Source organism: Lemur catta, chromosome 19 (assembly GCF_020740605.2).
Source record: "Lemur catta isolate mLemCat1 chromosome 19, mLemCat1.pri, whole genome shotgun sequence".
NCBI lineage: Eukaryota > Metazoa > Chordata > Mammalia > Primates > Lemuridae > Lemur > Lemur catta.
Genome location: NC_059146.1, coordinates 3,886,418 through 3,907,683, shown reverse-complemented (window position 1 = coordinate 3,907,683; position 21,266 = coordinate 3,886,418). Strand labels below are relative to the sequence as shown.

Here is a 21,266-nt window from a genome sequence, read left to right as displayed (position 1 = left end):
GTGAAATTTCATTGCAAAATGGAATGTTGAATTTCATTTTTTAAAGAGAAACTAAGTGAAATACCAAACTAGAGAACTTAAGTTTGTACAGACTAATGATTTTATTAGCATTCTTCTAGACATTGGGGAGATTGTAGTGAACAAGTTCCTGGCACTTTGGAGCTTGTATTCTGTTGTGGGAAACAAGCCTGTAGTCTGCTAATTATATATAACCTAATTTATCTCCATGATAAATGCTGTGAAAATAATAAGTTAGTAAAGAATTAAAGAGTGATGGGGGCGAGGGAATTATTTTATATGTGATAATCTGAGAAGGTGATTTTTGAACAGATACTGAAGTGAAGTGGGTCCTGTTACGATCTCGGGAAGAACATTTCAGGCGGAGGGAAATAAGACCAACAAGTGCAAAGGCCCTGAGGCAGAAGCAATAGGCTTTTTTGAGGAACACCGAGAAAAACAGTGTGGCTGGAATATATTGAGGGGATTGCAGGAGGTTGACTAGGTGGGCAGGTCCAGATCACGGAAGGCCTAGCAGGCCCTGGTGAGAAGTGGGATTTTCCTCTGAATTGATGGGAAACCACTCAAAGGCATTTTAGAGGAGGGTGATGGATGTGATTTGTTCTCTTAACTCAATCTGGGTGGAGTCCGTAGGGAGAGTGAGCATGGAAGCAAGAGAGATCAGTAGTTAGGAGGTCATTGTGAGAGTCCAGGCTGCAATAGTGGTAGATTAAGGGAAGCTGTGGAGGTACAGAAAAATGGTCAGATGTAGGATATATTAGGTCATTAAGTATGAAATGTCCGATTTCCTTAAGTGCTAAGTTTGACGGTTGATATCTCTGACACTTTAAAACTTCTTGAGGTTTTTTTTTGTGTTTTTTTTTTTTTTTTTTTTTAATTGTGAAGGTACATCCTCATTCTTTCAAACGCACATTTTGGCTTACAATTGTCTTTCGAATTTTTTTTCGAGCAATTTTTGTGAAACCATGGATAAGTCAAAAGTTCATGTCATTTTTGAATATGAATTTCATCATGGAACCAATGCAGCACAGACAGCTGGAAATATCAATGTATCAATGAAGCGTTTGGGACGTATGTGGCTAATGAACACACAGTACATGGATGGTTTGAGAAGTTCTGTTCTGGTGAGTTTAATCTTGAAAATGAGCCACGTGGGTAACCTGAGACCAAAGTGGATAATGATGAGCTGAAAGCTATAGTGGAAGTGAATCCATCTGAGCCTACGTGTGAATTAGCAGCAAGGTTTGACGTCACTGTTCCAACAATATTGGACCATTTGAAACAAATTGGCAAGGTAAAGAAGCTGGGTAGATGGGTTCTGCATGAATGAAATGAGCATCAGAAGAGAAATCATCTCGAAGCTTGCCTTTCTTTGGTGTCACAACATAAAGGCAAATGATTTCTACACCATATCGTTATGTGTGATGAAAAATGGATTCTTTTTGACAATTGGCAAGCATTTGGCACAATGGTTGGATAACCATGAAGTGCCAAAACACAGTCCAAAACCGAATATTGATCAGCAAAAGCTAATAGTGTCTGTCTGGTGGTCCAGCGCTGGTGTTATCCACTACAACTTCATGAAACCTGCTCAATCGATTACAGCTGATGTCAACTGCAACCAGTTGGACGAAATGATGAGGATGCTTGTGATTAAGCAGCTGAGATTGGTGAATTAGAGACAGGCCAAGCCTCTTGCAAGACAATGCTCAACCACATATCGCACAAACAACGCTGTTCAAAGTACAGCAGCTGGACTCGGAAACTCTCTGTTATCCACCGTGTTCACCAAACCTTGCACCAACTGACTACCACTTCTCCCAGGCTTTGGACCACTTATTGCAAGGAAAAATATTCCATTCTCAACAAGCTGTGGAAAACACCTTTAGTGATTTCATTGCCACTCGCTCCTCAGGCTTCTTCACTGCTGGCATAAGCAAGCTACTGTTAAGATGGCAAAACTGTGTCGATAGTTTAGGCACATACTTTGATTAATTGTACTGCTTCTTGTTTGAGATAAACTTCTGATTTGAAATCAGACTTTTCATATTTAATGACCTAATATTTTAAAAGTAATATTTTCACAACTTATTGATGGATTCAGTTTAGACGTGAAAGAGAGAAACAAGGATGGCTCTTAGATTTCTGACCTGGCAATTTTGAGTAAACTGTGGCACCATTATAATCAATTTATACCATTACTTTGGTGAGTTTTCATCAGCCAACAAGATCACGTTGCTCAAGAGTTTAATCATTTTGTGATATTAATGTGGAGTTTGTTCTATTTTTAACTCTCATCAGGAAGTCCATTGTACTTTTTTTCCAGAGCATGGGTAATTAAAATCTGCCTTTTTCTCCCCAGGGATTTGTGATTGAGCTTCTTCTCACATTGGAATCTGCAATTGATACTTTGGCTGAAACCATGAAGCATTATGATCTCCTTTCTGCCTTTTCTCAGTAAGAATTGAAACTAGGCAATCTAACATACACAGAACTCTGGTAGCTAAAGACGTATAACTGTAACAATATATCATTCTAATACTGGTTGTGAGAATGATACCCCCAAAATCAGATGGGTGGTGAGGAAATGGGCCTCAGACCCTGAGGACTTGTGAAAAATCCTAGAGCTAACTTTGGCAATGCTGTTCCTCTAACGTCCAGATCAGAGAAGTTTCTGCCGCTCGGGCTTCGTTCCTCCCACACTCACACCGGGCATCCTGTTGCTCCCCCCACAGCCCCGGCCCGTGGACACCCACCCTTCACACGAGGTTCCTTCTCCCTGGAGCAGCCTCTCCTCCCACTTTCTCTGCCTTGCAAACCCTGCATTCACTAATCCTTCAAGTCCCATCCCAAATGTCACTTCCTAGCTGAGCATTTCTGACTCTTCCACGGCAGTGCTAATTATTCCATCTTTTGGGTTCTCACAGTGTTCTCTTCATATTTGAATAATAGCAATTAACAAGCTATAAATGTATCCATTTACGTATCTATCTCCTCCCACAGTGGACTCTAAAATTTCTAGCCTTTTGCATACTGCTAGCACATCTAGAAAACATTCAGTCAATATCTTCCTAATCAATGATAATTAGATTTACAGGAGAAGGAAAAACACAAAATAAATTTTTGAGCTTTGTTCTCTTGAAAAGAATGTGTCCCGGAGAAATAGGGACATCGGGACCATCAAGTCAGAGGACAAGACAAACGGGGTCTGCTTTGGACGTAACATATGCCTAAATCCCAAAGCTGAAAGTTGCTATTGATTCCTATAGCAAAATTTCCTTAGCAAGTCAAACCTCATCCCAATTAAAAGGAAACAGCCACAGTTCAAAGGTACTATTGTTGTAATTTGGAGGAAAAACTGAAATTTGATTCAACAAAATCAGATATACTGACTGAAAAATTATTTCTCTGGTAATAGTTACTATTTTTGCCCTGTTTTGGAAAGTAACAGTAATGTAGCCAAAGCAGCAACTGTGCGTGCATTCGTCTTTTCTGTCTTTTTCTCTTTAAAGAACCTCATACCACGATCCTGTAATGGGAAACAAGTATGCAGCTAACAGGAAAAGCACTGGACAACTCAATCTAAGCACAAGTCCCATTAACGGTAGCAGTTATCTGGGATATAACAGCAATGCAAGAAGTAACTCTTTGAGATTAAGTTTAATTGGTGACCGAAGAGGTGACCGGCGGCGGAGCAACACACTGGATATCATGGACGGGCGGATAAACCATAGCAACAGCCTGGCGAGGACTAGAAGCCTTTCCTGTCTGAGGGAGAGAGGCGTGTACGATGTGCAGTCCACTACTGAGCCGGCCAACTTGATGGCCACCATTTTTTGGATAGCGGCGTCTTTATTAGAATCGGATTATGAATATGAATACCTCCTGGCTCTCAGGCTTCTCAACAAACTGCTTATCCACTTGCCTTTGGATAAATCAGAGAGTCGAGAGAAGATTGAAAGTGTACAAAGCAAATTGAAATGGAACAATTTTCCAGGCCTTCAGCAGCTCTTCCTTAAGGGTTTTACCTCAGTATCTACGCAAGAAATGACCGTGCACCTCCTCAGCAAACTCATTTCTGTCTCCAAACACACCTTGGTGGATCCCTCCCAGCTGTCAGGTGACGTTAATACAATTGCCCCCACACTTTGCATTTTAACTAGTGAAGTGTAAACTAACCATTTGTTTTGAGATATACTAATTTCTGCTTTTCTGCAAATAGTTATCGTTTTTATGTGTCAGGTAGCTTAAATTATTTGGTAAAAGCAAAAAAAAAAAAATGTAGAAGCTCGAGTATCCTGGGAAATGAAAAGAAAATGGTTTCTGTGAACCATCTAAAAAATACCTTTAACTTTTAAAATCATGTGCAATAAAATTGGTTATTGTTTGCTTCTTTTGTTTTGATAGGCTTTCCTCTTAACATCCTTTGCTTATTGCCTCACTTAATCCAGCATTTTGACAGCCCAACTCAGTTTTGCAAAGAAACAGCTAGTCGCATAGCAAAGGTAAGCAAATGTTACGGTGAAAGGGTAACATCACTGCAGGGAAATCACTCTGTAGTTTATCAAGGGGGGGGAATCTCTCAAAAAATCTTTTTACTGTCACTTCCTGTGTGAATTTTGCATCTAAACTTTTATTCATTTTTTATGCACATAAAGGAGTCATACAGTAACGATGTGAGTTACTGCTCCAATGACAGTGAATAAAATTATTTCATTAGAGTGACACTCCTCTGAGTCTGCGTCTTTTTCTGCTCCTTTTCCCAACTTTATCCTCTACCTCTCTGTCAGTGTTCTCATTGGTTCATTTATTCGCTGCCAAGTGTTTACCGAGCCCTATGTTAGGTGCTGCAAATACAGTGATAGGCAAAGTAGGCAGAACACTTACCCTTGTGGACGTGATTGTGGGGGATGCAGTCGAGTGAATAGACAGTCCCCAGAGTCTGGTAAGTATTTTAGCAGCCGGAGGGCAAAATACTGTAGGAGCACGTGCAGCAGAGGTCTCTCTGGAGGAAGCGATATCTAAGCTGACATCGAAGGCTGAACAGGAATAACCAAAGAAGGATCCCCGGATGAGAGGCAAAGAGTGGGGTTAGGGGGCTGAAGTTTTCCAGGCAGGAGAAATGACATGTGCAAAGGCCCCGAGGAAGAAGAGGGAGTAACGATGTGTGTTGGAATTCTGAAAGTTCCCTCTCCCTTTATGTTTGCCTTTTTCCCTTTTAACACTCTTTCTCGTCATCATCTCTCTGCTCCCTTCACTCTTTTTTTCTTCCTTATTTAGCTTTTCCACTCCCATTGTAGAGATTGTTTAAATCATCTGATAACATTTGTTTAAAAATATTATAGCTCTTAATCTTAATTTTAAAAAATATGTTTTACGTTTTGTTTTTAATAATTTCTCCTCTTAAGAACAATAAGGAACTCTCAACAGCTTGCCTTCTACTTAAATATAATTCTTAATTTTGGAGGGAGGTGTCAAATATTGAGTCTTGCGGGGGGGTGGGGAGGGGAAGGCTTTTCAGACTAAAGATATAAACAGTTACAAAAAGGAGTTATATAAATGTACAAGTAATACACATATAACGGGAAATTTGGTGAACTGGGGAAGGTGAGTGAATAGCAACGGAAGAAAGAGAACCTAGATAAAGCTCTAGGAGAAAAAAAAACACGTTTTCAACAGAAGGGAACAAGCAAATAAAATCCTCAGGAAGAGCTTTTTAGATAAGCGAGTTTTTTTTTTTTTTTAAAAAGCTGAGATTCCATTGGCAAGTAGAGTAGCAAACGCAAAGAGCAAGCGTGCAGAAGACAAATAAAACCCCCGCCTTCCATGGCCCAGATTCCAACACTGGCAAGTGCAAACTTACCTCTGCATGCCAGCATAGTAAGCAAAACAAAACAAAAAAAACTACCAACCCAATTAATCCCACTCACAGTAACAAGAGTAAGAACCTTTTCACTATCTCGATAGATAATATTTAATAAATGGCAAGCAAATACTTAATAAAATATGCTATTGACTCCATCCCCATTAAATTTCTAAATAAATGAGATATGGCGAGATTCTTACCCCTAATCATTTTAAAAGCATGTATTTGAAAAGAAGAGCCATTATTATAGCTGATAGAAACATCTTAGTTTTTAAGAAAAATGGTGATAAACCAAAAATTATCTTTCATTCTTGGTTTTACTTCGTTAAACTAATCCAACAGAACATTAAATAGCAAGAGAGCATGAAAAATTATGATTATTGGACATAAAATATTATCTTTTGAAAATAATTATTTGCCCCCAAAGAAACCAACATATATTTGTACGAGTAAGGTAGGTATTAAAGTGATATAAAATGTAAAATTTATTAAAATAACTTTCAGTTTTATATTCTGTTGACACATCATTAGAAAAATTTTGTAAACAAGGATTTTTTTTTTTTCCCTACATGAGGGGTTAGAAAGAAAAGGGGAAAACTATATATTGGTTTAATTTGGGATTTCAAGGAAATAAAAGGTATAAATCCCCTAAAAAGGGAAGTGGAAGCATTTAAGAGTGGCAGCTGAAATGTGCTGAATAACTAATGACCAGCTAAATGCTGGGCTGACGGAGGGTCCTGGCCTCCTGGCCTGAAGGATGGATGTCACAGCCCCTAAGCGTCAAATTGCTGATGTCACGGCCACAGAAGGGCGCCAGAAATTCACAAATATCTTTTTTGTTTTTAAGAAATCAAATGCGGCCTTCTGTGATTCATCAGTTGTTTTTAAGTCTGTTTTCCTCCTGTTGGGCACCACACAAAGGTTCCCTCTCTGGATGCTTTTAGCAGCCTGCAGGATGCGAATTAAATTGATTCCTTAATTATTCTCTCACTCATAACTGTGGAGAGTAATTTTCTGCCATTATGTGCTTCCTCATTATGCAAATCTCCCTAGTTCTACACTGTTTGTGCCTTTGGAGAGCATAGGATGATGTCAAAACGAGGCAACACTTAGGACAAATATTGTTCTCTTTAGCGACTTCATTATGGCAAAAATAAATAGACTAAAAAGTTTGTTATAAAACACACTCTTTTTGAATCGTATTTTTAACCTGATGTTTTAAAAATGCCAAAATTAAATCTAAGTCATTGGCTTTCCATAAAATTTCACGGCATATATTCCAAGGAATCTTCTCCCTTTTCAAAATTAGGTTTTTAAAAATCATTCTTTAGAAAAAAATTGAAAAATGTTTTATTCTTCAGGAAAGTTTTTTATATTTTAAAGAATTTAAACAAATTATTTTGAAATTATAAAAGTATGTGATTTTTATAAATATGGTAAATTATTAACATTTTGAAATACAAATAGCCAGGCAAATATCAACAAATTTTTTCTTCCTTCTTTCTGGTATCTGTTTTATGGGTAAAGGGCTGATGCATGAAATCGGCTGCTTTTAATGGTTTTATAAAATAGCTTCCAAGGTACTTATGTGAATATTCTCTGCACAATCTTGTATGGCTTTGTGTCTCGGGCCCATCCAGTGATAATGCCTGAATGACAAACGTAGCCTATTAAATGTTTTCTGAATTATCAAAGTAAAAGCCAGTGGTAGTCATTTGAAAGTTGAAAAAATATATATTTTAAAAGGTAATACTCTAATTTCTTTAGAAAATGTTCTAGGCAGTTGTGAAAATACATATGAAACATCAATAAGGTAGAGTAAGTAAAGACAGTGAAAAAAGGAAAACTAAAAGCAGAAATTGCAATGTGGCTGGCCTTTTAAGATAGATAGATATGGAAGACTAGCGTGGTCCTCTTCCAGTTCTGCGTTGCTCAGGTGTCCCCTGGAAGAGGCTAAGGAACATCCTCACCAATGACCCAGGGAACAGACAGACTAAGAAGGTGCATTTGGTCAATAAGATGCCCCAAGCATTTGCTGATTCAGATTCTATAGAACTGTATCAAACGCTGAGAAGTCACTATATTTTGGAGTGGCCTCTAAAAGACTGGCCAAGCATCTTGGAGCTTTAGGAGATTTCCTGAAGAGCAAGTAGTTTGAGGTCTACTCTGCAGACTGTATCATCCATTAGAGATGCAAGACTCAGAGTTTTATCAGAGCCCCCCAGTGGCGTCCTTTGACTCTATCTCACACGTTGAGGCTCTTGGGAATTGACCAGAATTGACCACTCTACTGAGCTGTCTTGGCCACAGCTGGTGTCTGAAGCACGTCCTCCCTGGCACAGCAACTCTGAGCCTCCCTGAGAATTGCCAGGTTGAGGCTGCCCGTGTAGGCACTTGTGCACTGAACCACATATGGGTTTGATAAAAACAGTTCCAAGATGATGTCCAGGGTTTCCAAAACCATACGCAGGTTTTTACCAAAGACACTTTTACAGATCTTTAGACCGAAGAAAGCCGTCCTACTTGGTATCCACAGAAGCGTCTGACATATTAATCCTCTTTCCGCACTATCTATTGTTGTTCTCAGGAACGCCTTGTGCTTTTTTCTCTTCTATTTAACTTTCCTACTGTATGGGAATACAATGTATTAAAACTTTAAAATGTACATCTGAATCGTTTCATTAAATAAATACATTTAGTATGAATCAAGTTTAAACCTGTGTCTTTTAGGTGAATGAAATAAGTTTGTTTGTCTCCCAGGTTTGCGCAGAAGAGAAGTGCCCCACGCTTGTGAATCTGGCGCACATGATGAGTCTATACAGCACGCACACGTACTCCAGAGACTGCTCGAACTGGATCAACGTGGTGTGCAGATACCTGCATGACTCCTTTGCAGACACTACTTTTAACCTGGTCATTTATCTCGCAGAGGTAAATTTTCAAAACGTGTGTGTGTGTGTGTGTATGTGTGTGTGTGTATTCTTTTTAACTGTTCTGTGGCAGAATTTTCAAGTGAAATTTCAGAATTTCTGGAAGCAGCCCTGGTGCTAATATTCAGATTGTCTTTAAGAGTGAGTATAGATAATATCTTTTTAAAGAAAAATACAGGTAATTCCTTTCAAGTACAAAGGAAGTTCTCATTCATAAAGGTGGGTTTTTGTTTTTCCAAGTGTTTATTTCCTTATTCACTGTCCTTCCTTAAGTGATATAAAACTAGATAATGTAAACCTCACCTTTATTTAAAATGGAAAATGGGTTTTTAGTGCTCTTAATCCTACAGAATGGTTATAATTTTTATTTCTACAAACGTAGTTCTTGGCTTTGAAATCCTTTTTAGAATGATAGTACAGCATGCAAAAGCATGCCTGGCTAGGTAAGTTTTTATTTTGAGGATGTATTAGGTCCTATCTAAACTATGATTTCGAGGGGGCAAAAAAACGGATGACAAAGAAAGTACCTATAGAACAGCATAAAAAGTTAATATTTATCTGATGCACGAGAAATAACTTCACACCCAGAAAATTAAATTCCTGAGTAGGCAGCCACAAAGAGAATCTCAAAAGGAAGAAATTCCTCATCACAAAAAATATTCGTCCACTTATGATATGTAAGTGCCACAGACGAGCTTCACGTCTGTGCCACCATGAAACTCACCATCAAGGTAGCACTTGCGCTCTCGCGGGATCCAACTGGGGTTCCGAGGTCTAGAACTGGCGTGATACAGCCTGTTGGGTACCACACGTGGACAATATTTCTCCACTCTGTAAAGAGAATGCTTTTCGATCATTGTGTTGTTATTCATAAATCTCAAATTATTACTAACAATTGTATGAAAACTAATTAGATGTTTTTAAAACTATGTATCTTTAATCACAGACCTACAAGGTATGTGACACTGCTGTTTTACACTTAAAAAAAAAAGCAAAGCCCAGAGAGGTCAGTAACCTTGTACAAGATCATATAGCTAATAACATGACTGGTATGATGGTTTTGCAAGTAGTTATTCTTTGGTGATGGCAGTTTTCTTTTTAACCCCAAATAAGTGGTTTTTAACTAAGTTAAGGAAATCAAACACCACAATTTAGATGAAAAATAATTATCTAATTCTCCTTTCTGAGCCAGGGAAAATAGCAGTAATGTTACCTTTTACTTCATTAGTCTCTAGATTTGTAATAATCTATAAACTCATAGGTTAAATCTATTATGTTTTTCAACATCATAAATGTAAATACTGAGTTTTTCTTCAACCTCATTAAAGTATACTTTTTAATATTACCTTTAGCTGCTAGAAAAAGGATTGTCCAGTATGCAGCAGTCATTACTACAGATTATCTATAGTCTATTGAGTCATATTGACCTGTCTGCGGCCCCCGTCAAGCAGTTTAATCTGGAGATCATAAAGATTATTGGCAAATACGTGCAGGTGAGTGACCACAAAGCTTACATATACTTCTTTCCAGAGAACATTTCTCTTTTCTTCTTAAAACTTAATGAAGTTAACTTATCAAATATTTGCCGAGTCTCACACAGAAACACGTACCGCATTGAATTACTGATTCACGAACCACAGGTACATTTCTTTCGCCCATGCCCACTGCACAAGGGAGTAACCAGAGGGGGCACGGGTCTGTGGCTCAGGGGACCGAACATTCCCGTCTAAAAGGAACGTCACAGCTTAGCTTCCCTGATGGTTGTCATGTTGGAATACAGGTCCAGTGTGCCCAGAGCTTCTCACTTTTAGAGAAGGCTTAAAATTTAGATTTCTCTCTAAAATCTCCTAATTTTAAAATGTTGACTCATAAATTTGTTTTTAAATCTTGTGTGAACCAAGATCATAATTTAGCTGATGGCTCTTCACAGTAACTCGTGCTGTTTTTAAACACTAAACGTTTCATGGAATTGAACTCCTGACGCTCTCTTAGATTTAGAACACACCTGCCACTATGATTTATGGAAACGTCCCTGAAGAAGTTTAGCATTTCATCATGCCCAGAGCTTCTAATTATTTCTGTCCAAAAAAAAAAAAAATGATAATTTCTACTTTGTCATGGCTTTGTTAGATATAAGCTTTTTTTTAAACAATGATCTTAAAATGTCACAGTATAATGTGGACCTTTTTGTTATTATTAAATACTTTGTGTTTTAGGTATCTTCATATCAAGAGGTTATTATCATAACTAAATTGGATAACTCAGTTCTGCCAAAAATTTGTCACTTCCTTTTTGCTATTGTTATTTTAATGGTGTTTTTCTTTCTTTAGATGTCAACTGTGAAAGAATATGTATAATACAAGGTTGAGATACGATTTTAGTACCATAAATAAGAAAAAGAATACTTTTTTCTATGTATTCTCTTAAGTAGATGGTAAAAGAAAGATACTGTAAATTTTTTAGCAAACATTGATTCTTCTCCACATATACATCTAACATGTAAATCACCCCTAAATTATGCTGGTAGGAAAAAGCAGAAAGATATCTTAAAAAACATAGCCACAAATATGTAGGGGGGAAAAAACTCACCCTGTACAACTCAGAAATCCCTGAGAACATCACTTTAGCATAGTATATGCAGTCATTATTTGAAGCGTGGGTTATCAAGAAAAAATGTCCAAAATATGTTCTAGTATCTTAATATCTTTATGTCTGAGAAAGAAAGTCTATAATAAAAAAGTATCTGCAAGACTTAAAATATTTACATTTTAAAATCTTAAAGCCATAAACTTCATTCACCTAGAAAATGCAAGTATCTACAACCCCTTTGTTTATCTCTATTGCAAGATTATTATATTAGACTTTCCAAATTAATGATAATTAAAAAGGACTTATTGGGAGAAAAGTAAGATAGTCTGATGTGGTAGCATTATGATGTATGTAAATAATAATTTCATAGTCTACAGTGTACACTAAATTATTGTTACATAAATATGTATTTGTAACTTTTATGTGTTAATTCTCTTTTAAACCAGAGTTCTTACTGGAAGGAAGCCCTTAACATACTAAAACTGGTGGTGTCACGCTCTGCAAGTCTTGTTGTACCCAACGACATCCCCAAGACCTATGGAGGGGATATCGGTTCTCCAGAAATATCCTTCACCAAAATTTTTAATAACGTTTCTAAGGAGTTGCCTGGGAAGACTTTAGATTTTCATTTTGATATATCTGAGGTAAGATGCTCAGGAATTGATAAAGATGCTCCTTTAGGAATGTTCGTTCATTCACTCATTCATTGATTCTCTCATCCCACAAGCACTGCTGAGCTCAGACTCAGCGGCAGCCCCCTGCGACAGCTGTTATGAAAAGCGGGGTAGGCTGGGGAGAAGCCCACTCTCAGGAAGTTAACAGTCTCTTGGGGTAAAAGGCAAATAAACATGCTGATCAGTGCCTGACTGGAAGCAAATTAAAAGTGCTATGGGATATATAGCACCTCCCTAAAGGTGTGGTTTCAGCCAGGAAGTAACATCTGAGCTGAGTGTTAAAAGACAAAGTAACCCTAGACAGGCAATCTGGGGAGGAGAGGTTAAATCCAGGGAAACGGGGTGGTGTGAACGAAGGCTTGTACATGTGGGAAACTATGGTGTTCTGGATGCTTCCGATAGTACAGCACACCTTGAGCGCAGAGTTCAGAGAATGCAGGTAGAGCGTGATGAGAGATGAGGCTGGAGGCTCAGGAAGGGCAAGATCAGAGAGATCTTACGTTCCATAGTAAGGAGCTGGTTTTATCTTAACACGTAGGAGCTTTTAATGGATTTTTAGGGGAATAGCAGATATCAGCATTTGCATTTTAGGACGATCACTCTTGTAACAGGATGGAAAATAGCCCAGGGAGGAGAGAGGAAAATTACTCTAAAGAATCTGTTAGAATAATCTGGGCAAAAGATAATGTGGGACTGTCCCAAAACAATTGCAGAGGAAAGGAAGGAGGGGGGAAGGATAGTTTACAGAAAGACCAAGGAAGTGACTTGATGGGATTTGATGGGAAGGGAGGAAGGGGCATCAAGGGTTTGAGGAGTGGCCTTGACAGAGGATGAACGGTGGCCCCAGGCAGGAGAGAGTGATGAGTTTGGGTCTTGGACACGTTGACTCTGAAGTCACTAAAATATATAAATGAAGATGCCTAGTGGACAATTAGATTTCAGGGTCTGAATTTTTAGAGGAAAACTTGGGTGGAGTAACACTTTAAGGGTTTTCAGTGTTGTGTAAGTGGATAGCTAACACCATGGAAGGACAACTAAAAACAAAACAAGGCTAAAATAAAATGAAACCTAAGAAGCCAAATATTTTGGGTCTAGACAAAGGCAGGGCCCACCGGTCCAGAAAGAAATCTGAAGCCTGACTTTGTTACATATTAATACAAGTCTCATGTCAAGATTTTTGACCCTTACTGGGAATCCTGATTTTTTTTCCTCTGGCACCTGAGCCCACTCTTGGTGGCTGTGATGCCATTGAAATGGTCTTTTGGAAGCCATGGGAACGATGTTTTAAGAAAGAAGTTATCAATCAAGTATTGTAGGGAGCTTGAGAAAGATAAAAAAAAAATTAAAGATCTAATTACGTTTTTATTGATTAGGATTTATAGTTAAAAATATTTTTTATTGCAGTTTTAGTCTTGGTAATAGAATTTGTCTAAAAATTTTGGGGGGGGTCTTTCGGTGTTCCCCCCCCCATAGAAAGGGTGTTTATTGCTAACTTTGAATGACGTTAATTAACATCTGAGAATTTCTAATATGAAGTATGTAGCATGAGGACATGATAGAGAAACTCGGCTTTCCTGTTTCTTCTGAGTTATAAATTGATCATGTAACTTAATTATTTTATTTGAAGCAGTAATGCAAATTCTTAAAACATTTTATATGCTTACTTTCCATTTGTTTCACCAAAAATTCTTTAGTGCTTGCCATGCACAGACACTGGAGATGTACTGGAGGTACAGAGGTGATCACACATGGTCCAGGGGACACACGTGTAGTAGAGGAGACAGGGACACAAAGCATTGGCAGTACGGTAAATGTCCAGGGATGGTTACACAGGTGGTGTAAGGGAAGGCATCCTTAGAAGTCCGGAGTCAACATGAAAAGATGATTAGGGGGTTTACTTACTGCACATTCCATGCAAAGGAGCCAGCAGGTGCCAAACATAGGTCCATAAAAGATGATAGTGTTTTTGGGAAACAATAGCAAGCTCAGTTTTGCTGGAGTGTGAAGTTCTAGAGGGAGCAGTAGTATTGGAGGCTCAGAAAATAAGAAGGAAACAGATCGTAAAGGGACTTGTATGTCATGCAGATGACCTTGAATTTTTTTCTTCAAATGCAAATTCAAAATACTGTGCAAAGCAAAACAAATACAAAGGAGTTTTACATTATCACAGAATTTTTACTGAAATAAATGTCGGGAATATTACACATCAGATTTGTAGTAAGAAGCTACGTAGAAATTTTCCTCTTTGAAGTTGTTACTTATCATCAATATTTGCTAAACCACATTATTGACGCATACTTAACTCTGTGCATTGGAAAATCACCAAAATTTAACAGCTATTAAATCTGGTGAGAATACAGGTGATTTTTTAAAATTTTTTATATTTTCTGAGCTTTCCACCAGGAAGATCTATTTTACGATCATGGCAAGGGGAAGGTGGAAGTGGTGGTTTTTAAAGAAAGCAGATTGCATTTAAAATAGGAATAGGCTTTCTGATAATCCCAGATATAAAGTTATTTGCAATAAAGTAAAGTCTCTTGATTAAAAAAAAAGACATCATTACCTTTGGTTTTTATAACATCTACTTCATGCTAAGTAATTTCTCTCCTTATGTTGTTTTTTGGCTGTTTGTAAAAAAAAAAAAAAAGTCAATATAGGTACACTGTTAAGTCTCACAAGTTTCTTTTGCACAGAACTATTTGAGTCAAAAGCTGGCATTTTGTTTCTGTGTAGACACCAATTATTGGAAATAAGTATGGTGATCAGCACAGTGCAGCTGGAAGAAACGGGAAACCAAAAGTCATTGCTGTCACTAGGAGCACTTCCTCAACGTCCTCTGGTTCCAATTCTAACGCCCTGGTTCCTGTCAGCTGGAAAAGGCCACAGCTATCACAGGTACATAAGTAACATCCAGTTGACGTTCACGGAACAGAAGAATCAGTTTTGTCATATGTGTGAAAACTGGAGACTGTGTCTCATTTCCTCAGTAATCCTAACATTTGAATTTTTTTTTTTTTTTCTTTAGCGAAGAACGAGAGAAAAGCTGATGAACGTGCTTTCCCTGTGTGGTCCGGAATCCGGCCTCCCGAAGAACCCGTCGGTGAGTACTCTGGGGGGATCGTGTCATTCCGTGAAGAGATGATCGGTCTCCTTCCCTGCCTTTTCTGATTCACCTAACTTATGGTATTGACTAAGAGTGAAAAGAGTACCCATCCATTGGGGTGCCTGGCAGCAAGGCTAATCAGGGATTCACTCGTTGGACATGGAGACCAAATTTCAGCTCTGAGTTTATTGATGGATGAGACCCGCAGTGGCTTTGGGACGCTGATAGCTCGTGCGCAGAGTGACAAATCTGACAGGTGGACTTTTTTTCTTTTTGTCCTTCCGGCCCCCGCCACCCCCCCACCCCCCGCCGTGTGGGGTGTCAGGTTGTATTTTCTTCTAACGAGGATCTGGAGGTCGGAGACCAGCAGACCAGCCTGATCTCCACAACGGAGGACATGATGCAGGAGGAGGAGGCAGCCGCGGAGGATAACAGCAGCGAGCAGCAGTTCGGTGTTTTCAAGGATTTTGACTTTTTAGATGTGGAATTGGAGGATGCAGAGGTAAGGCTGTGGCCTTTCTGCGTTCACGTTTGTGGAATAGTTAACGGTTGTGTGACCATTAAGGATTTGACCCTAGGGTGATTCCTCACTGAGGTCAGTGTAAGGTTGCAAAGGTAAAAATCTAAATTAGGAACTAAATGTGATTACCACGATTGATAGCAGAAATAAGTATGAAATACAAGAACTTTCAGCTTTTCATCTTTATCTTTGGAAATATAAAAAGTTTCTTCAAAATTATTTTTAGAGTGTGCTTAGTCTTAAATATTTTGCAGGAGGTATACAAATTAATGTGCAATGAAAAAATAAAAAATTACCTTAAAATTGATCAAACAACTTGAAAGAGGGTAGCACTGACCACCATATTGCCTGTCAGGAAGGCTTTGTCTTTCTAGAACTCTTCCCTCTGGCAAATGACTGAGGTTCTTCCTGTGAGGTTCCCGACCACTTTGTTCTCCGTGATGTAGCTAACTCTCTCAAATGCCTCCTTTCATTTAATGCCCAAGGGCTTTCTCCTCCGAGTTGACTCAGTCTAGATTATATTGACAGACGCTTTCCTGTATCAATGTAAATGGAAATTTAAATTCAAAAAGTAGCTTTCTTGGCTCACAAAACCGAGCTAGTCCAGAGTGAGAGCTCTTACTCAGCTGTGGTTCAGGGAAGTCTCTGGCTCTTTCTCTGGAGTTCTCTGGGCTCCGCCCTTCTCTGCAAGTCACCTTGACCTCACGCTGAGGCAAGGTGGCTGTCACTGCTGTGTGCGAATGTAAGATCACACACAGCAGCTTCCAGAAATGCTCCCAGAAAAGTGAAGAAGTTGCTTTCTTTAAACGCTCTTAGCAAACTTCCCGTCACAGCTCATTGGCCCAAGTTGGGACACACACCAACTTCTGAAACTGTCACTGGTGCAAATAGGATAGTATTGCCCTGGTTATCATAGCCTAGGAGGGATCCATTCCTGAACCTGAGATCAATTCCCTAAAACAGAGGTTCTTAACCCTGAAAAGTCTATGTCAAATAGGTTAAAAAACAAAAAGTATACATTCTTAAATTGTTACAAATGTCTGTATGCAAGAAGACCAAATGCCTTAATATCAAGTATCTATACGCCATATCTTGATGTAACTGTTTCTAAAGAACCAAAACCCATATAGCTCATATACATTCACCAACTGTCTCAAAGGGACGTTTCCTTTGGCCGTAAGGCATGGCGAAGAGTGAGATGTGACAGCCTGTCCCGTATCGCACTGTTAGTGTTGATAGGAGACCAGTTGAGGGAGGTGAGATTCCCCGCCTCAGTATGCCTCTGCACCCCTGCAGATGTGAGGATACGACCACGGTGCCTCAGATTCACACACACGCCTTTGTGCCAGCTCAGGAGCTGTTATTACTTCACCATTCACATGTCCCCAAAGACACAATTGTACAGGTTCACAGGAACTCAAGAGCAAGTACTGCTCAGCACCTTGGAGGGTAGTAGCTTTTAAACTTTTTTTTTGACACTATTCTACAGTTAATATATTTTATATAACTTCCAGGTATATACACAGACACACCTTTAAAGGTTTTAAGAATGTGCATCCTTACTCTGTGCTGTGCATGTTGATACTTTCTATTCTTTCTTTTCATTTCATTTTTTTTTTTTTTTTTTTTCAGAAAGGGTAGGTCACCACCCCCTAAGACTGATTTCACACTCATCATTTGAAAATCGTATTGTAGGAAATAGGACAGACCTGCACCACCAGGCAACAAAGTGGGATGAGTCAAAGAAACCTATTGTTCTACCTTAAGGCCATGAGCAGCTTCTAAACTCTTCTGTAGTTATTTGTTTTGTTTTGTTTTTCTCAGTTCAGATTTTAAATTTCTAAAGGCAGGCTCTTGACATTTTTGTAATGGTAGGCTTATTTTTGTTTGTTTGTTTGCCTTTTTTTTTTTTTTTTGTTTAAAGAGCGCTATGAATGCTTTCAAGTTCATCCAGTACTCTAAAATGTCAGTAGTAATAAACATGGCTTTTAACAGACCCTTAGTCAGAATGGATTAAAGATGCTTATTGTAGTTCTGTCTTTAATCCAAGTCACAGTAATCTGAGGATGCTAATTTGTACCTCACATTTAGTCCAAATCAAATGATACAGACTTTCCAGAACCTGGATCTAGTCTTATTTAAAACATGGTAACAGAAAATATTTTGATTGCTACAAAACAAACTTAACTACTAATGAAACTTCTAAAATGTCCCCCTACTTTAAAAGCCAGACAGTGTCTATTCACTCACCAAGTATATATTAAGGGCTGCTGCCATGATTCTGTGTTATGCTGCATAATAATATTTAAAGTGTCCTTAGGAACGTGGTTTTCAAACTTGGACCTGCAGAGCCCTGGGCTTCTAGGATACCTTGAGAAACAACAGGGACAGATCCAAAGGCCAAATGAGCAGAACTCCTGGGTATTATCTTCAACTAGAGCAGCTCTGGTGTTAGTTTTGCACAATTGACTTCCATCTAAAATTTCACTTGAAATAAATACTCTTCTGCTTTGTTTTATAAAAAAGAAAAGAAAAATTTGAAAGCCTCTAATCTGGACAATGCCTTCCTAAGTAAAGTGATACAAATAACTCATTTTTCCAGCCAACTCAGTGTAATTTGTCATATCAAGGCCTGAGAAAGGTTGTAAGAATTATATTTATATCCTTATAAAAGCAGGATCAGCTTATAATAACAGAAACACAACTTACATAAATCCTTAAGTGGGATGAAATTGAAATTTGTCATATTTCCTTTGAAATTGGCAACAGTTATATTTTGATAGCTGTGATCTTGATTTTAAATTATTTTGTAGTAAAAAAATGACTTATTGGATTTAGCCAGACCCATCCTACAGACTAAACTAATTGTGACTTTGTATGTTGTCAGTTAAATGTGGGTATTTTAAGTCAGTTTTTGCATTGTACCAAGCATTAAATCTATGTAAATTTTGAAGATTTTCTTAAAGTTTGTGTTGCCAAAGTGTATCATAGAAATGTTGTTTTAAGTGTCTGTCTCTGACTTTTTCACAATATATTATGCATAAAAAAGTAGTTTGAATCACATGTTGGCTTCCTGCACAAAAGCTTAATCCAGAGCTTGAATCAGTCTTTGAGTTAGAGAAATCACAGAGTTTTCCCCCAAAAGTGTAGCATATATTTAAATGTTTGTCTTCGTTCTTTCTAATTCTGTGTGTTTTCCTTTTTGCTAACCAGGAGCTGCAGGTAAGTTGTCGCTCGGTGTTGTGGATTGTTCACCTGTTGTCATCTGTGATGTATTTGTCTTCTTTGTAGTCTCATTCGTGTTTGTGTATTAGAACAGAAGTGGCCTAGATAATACTAGATTTGGTTGGTCCCCAGTAATACAAGATAGAAAGTCAAGAAAATTTAGTTAAAACAGATTGTCAACCAAATAATTTTGGTCCCTTTAAACATAACTCCTTAATGGTGAGTTAAAAGTTTAAAGAAATTGAAGGGCTGATTGAAACTCTGCTTTTGATGATGCATTGAGTATTTTTCGTCTTGGTATATGTTTTCCTGGTATATTACGTTTCCTACATTTATATGTTATGTTTGAGGTCTTAGAAATCACGTCTTGCTTTTCCAGGGTGAAAGTATGGACAATTTCAACTGGGGAGTCCGCAGGCGCTCACTGGACAGTATCGACAAAGGGGACACACCCTCCCTCCAGGAATACCACTGTTCTAGCAGCACCCCCAGCCTGAACCTGACAAACCAGGAGGACACGGACGAGTCCTCGGAAGAAGAAGTGGCACTCACGGCAAGCCAGATACTGTCGCGCACGCAGATGGTACACAGTTCCCTTTGCACACAGAGACAGCTGCTCTCATTTTCCTCTTAACTTCCAACTCAGTAATTATTGTATCTGTGTGTGCAACAACACGGCTTCATTCGCCACCCACTTTGCTTTCCCAGTTAGCCTGGAAAGACGGAGCGTGACTGTGGTCCCTAAAGATCAGGTCACTTGTGTGGGAGCTTTGACTCCCGTCCCGCAGCCTGGACGCCAGAGGTTGAAAGAACGAGTCGGAAAGGGGGAGACGGAGGCCACACAGCAGTCTGCTGCTTCACAGTCGTGGGCGAGCCGGGAGGCCACAGCAGTGCGGTGGTCGGGTGGGGCTCGGGAAGGGCCGTGTGAGGAGAGAGGGGGCAGGTGGCGTACCCGCCCTGGGGCAGGTGACGCGGAAGCAGCCAGGAGACCAGGCGCCAGCTGCGGTCACACAGCGCTTACGGGAATGCCCTTTGCATGCTAAACTAAGCTATCCCCCCTTTAATTTGGACCAGTTTGTTCCACACTCCGCTGGCAGAGCTGGCAGCCACGTGCAATGGCGGGGCCGAGACAGCCCTAGACAACACGCAAAGCTGTTGGTTTGTGGCTGGCTTCCTCTCAGCCCTCCCGCTTTGACATCTCACCGTTGCTCCCCCCCCCATCTGAGTGTTAAATGATAAACTGCTACTGATAACAACAGCCAGTTGTCACTCACTGAGCAGGTACAGTGCGCCAGGCTCCACTGGAGGTATTTTACACACCCGTCACCCCAGCCACGCAAGGCAAGACTGGCTATTGCTGTTCTGCAGATTAAATGACTTGTCCCAGCACAAGTGACTAGTGCGTGGATCTGAACCTCTAGTGCCTGAGCACTTAACCATGACACCAAGGGTCTGTCGTCCTCTGTGGGGCTGTTGTCGTTTGAAGCAGGGGTCAAGTCACCAGCAACAGTGACTGACCGCGGTACAGTCGGTGGGTGTGGAGCCAGACTGTAGGCTCAGAATCTGGCTTTGCCTCCATTTAATTGTGGCTCAGGTTCACAAACTGGTACACACACTGTCGCCTTGCCTCTGTGCAACTGTAGGCTCAGGGGCCGGCCTCACGCGCTGTGAGACTGTGGTCAAGTTACCCAACCTCTCCTTTAAAACAGGACTCCTGATAGCATCTGCTTCATGGGAGTTTTAGGAGGAGGAAAGCCACCTCGCAGACAGTAAGTGCTTAATAAAGGTTAGCTCTCATGAGAGCCACGGGCAGGACTGACTGTCTCCTTCCAAGGCCAACCCTAGGCATGGTGGTATTGCGGGTAAAAAAGAAAAAAACTGTTTTGGAAGTTGCTTCCTCCTCATAGGAAAAAAAAAATTAAGTTTAGCCTTAACATACTCTAAATCATGAACTTGATGTTGCTTATTTTAAATATTGATTCTGAAAAAATTATAACCCTGCTTAAAAGGAAAAAGGGTAATATTTTCTTTTTTCCAATTAATAGCTACTACTTTTCAAAGAAAATAAACCCCACCAGTAATGGATTGCCATTCTAACAACTTTGCATTATTTCCCTAATTCTTTGTGTCTTATCGCAATTCTGTGGAATTGATTCTTGTTTAAATAAGGGAATTGCCAGTTCAGACTGCTTCCTGCCACCACTGGGGGTCGGAGAGCTCCTGCCTCTAAAATCCTCAGACCAACTGAAAGAACATCACCATAAAAAATATGAGTTTTAGCTCAAGATTTACGTAGTTACATAGAGCTCTTCCACTTTGATAGTTTTTGTTTGGCAACATT

At 39.3% G+C, this 21,266-nt stretch overlaps 1 protein-coding gene across 2 annotated transcripts in view; it reads left to right on the top strand.

Annotated features, from left to right (window-relative positions):
- FRYL (FRY like transcription coactivator) overlaps positions 1–21,266 on the top strand; it is a 207,812-nt gene that overhangs the window by 165,142 nt on the left and 21,404 nt on the right. For both annotated transcript variants that reach the window (XM_045532978.1, XM_045532977.1), the window contains 10 exons: positions 2,381–2,475; positions 3,531–4,138; positions 4,426–4,523; positions 8,645–8,815; positions 10,167–10,307; positions 11,850–12,047; positions 14,811–14,972; positions 15,103–15,177; positions 15,506–15,682; positions 19,305–19,508. In XM_045532978.1, the coding sequence (XP_045388934.1) occupies positions 2,381–2,475; positions 3,531–4,138; positions 4,426–4,523; positions 8,645–8,815; positions 10,167–10,307; positions 11,850–12,047; positions 14,811–14,972; positions 15,103–15,177; positions 15,506–15,682; positions 19,305–19,508 (1,929 nt within the window). The remainder of the gene's footprint in view (positions 1–2,380; positions 2,476–3,530; positions 4,139–4,425; positions 4,524–8,644; positions 8,816–10,166; positions 10,308–11,849; positions 12,048–14,810; positions 14,973–15,102; positions 15,178–15,505; positions 15,683–19,304; positions 19,509–21,266) is intronic.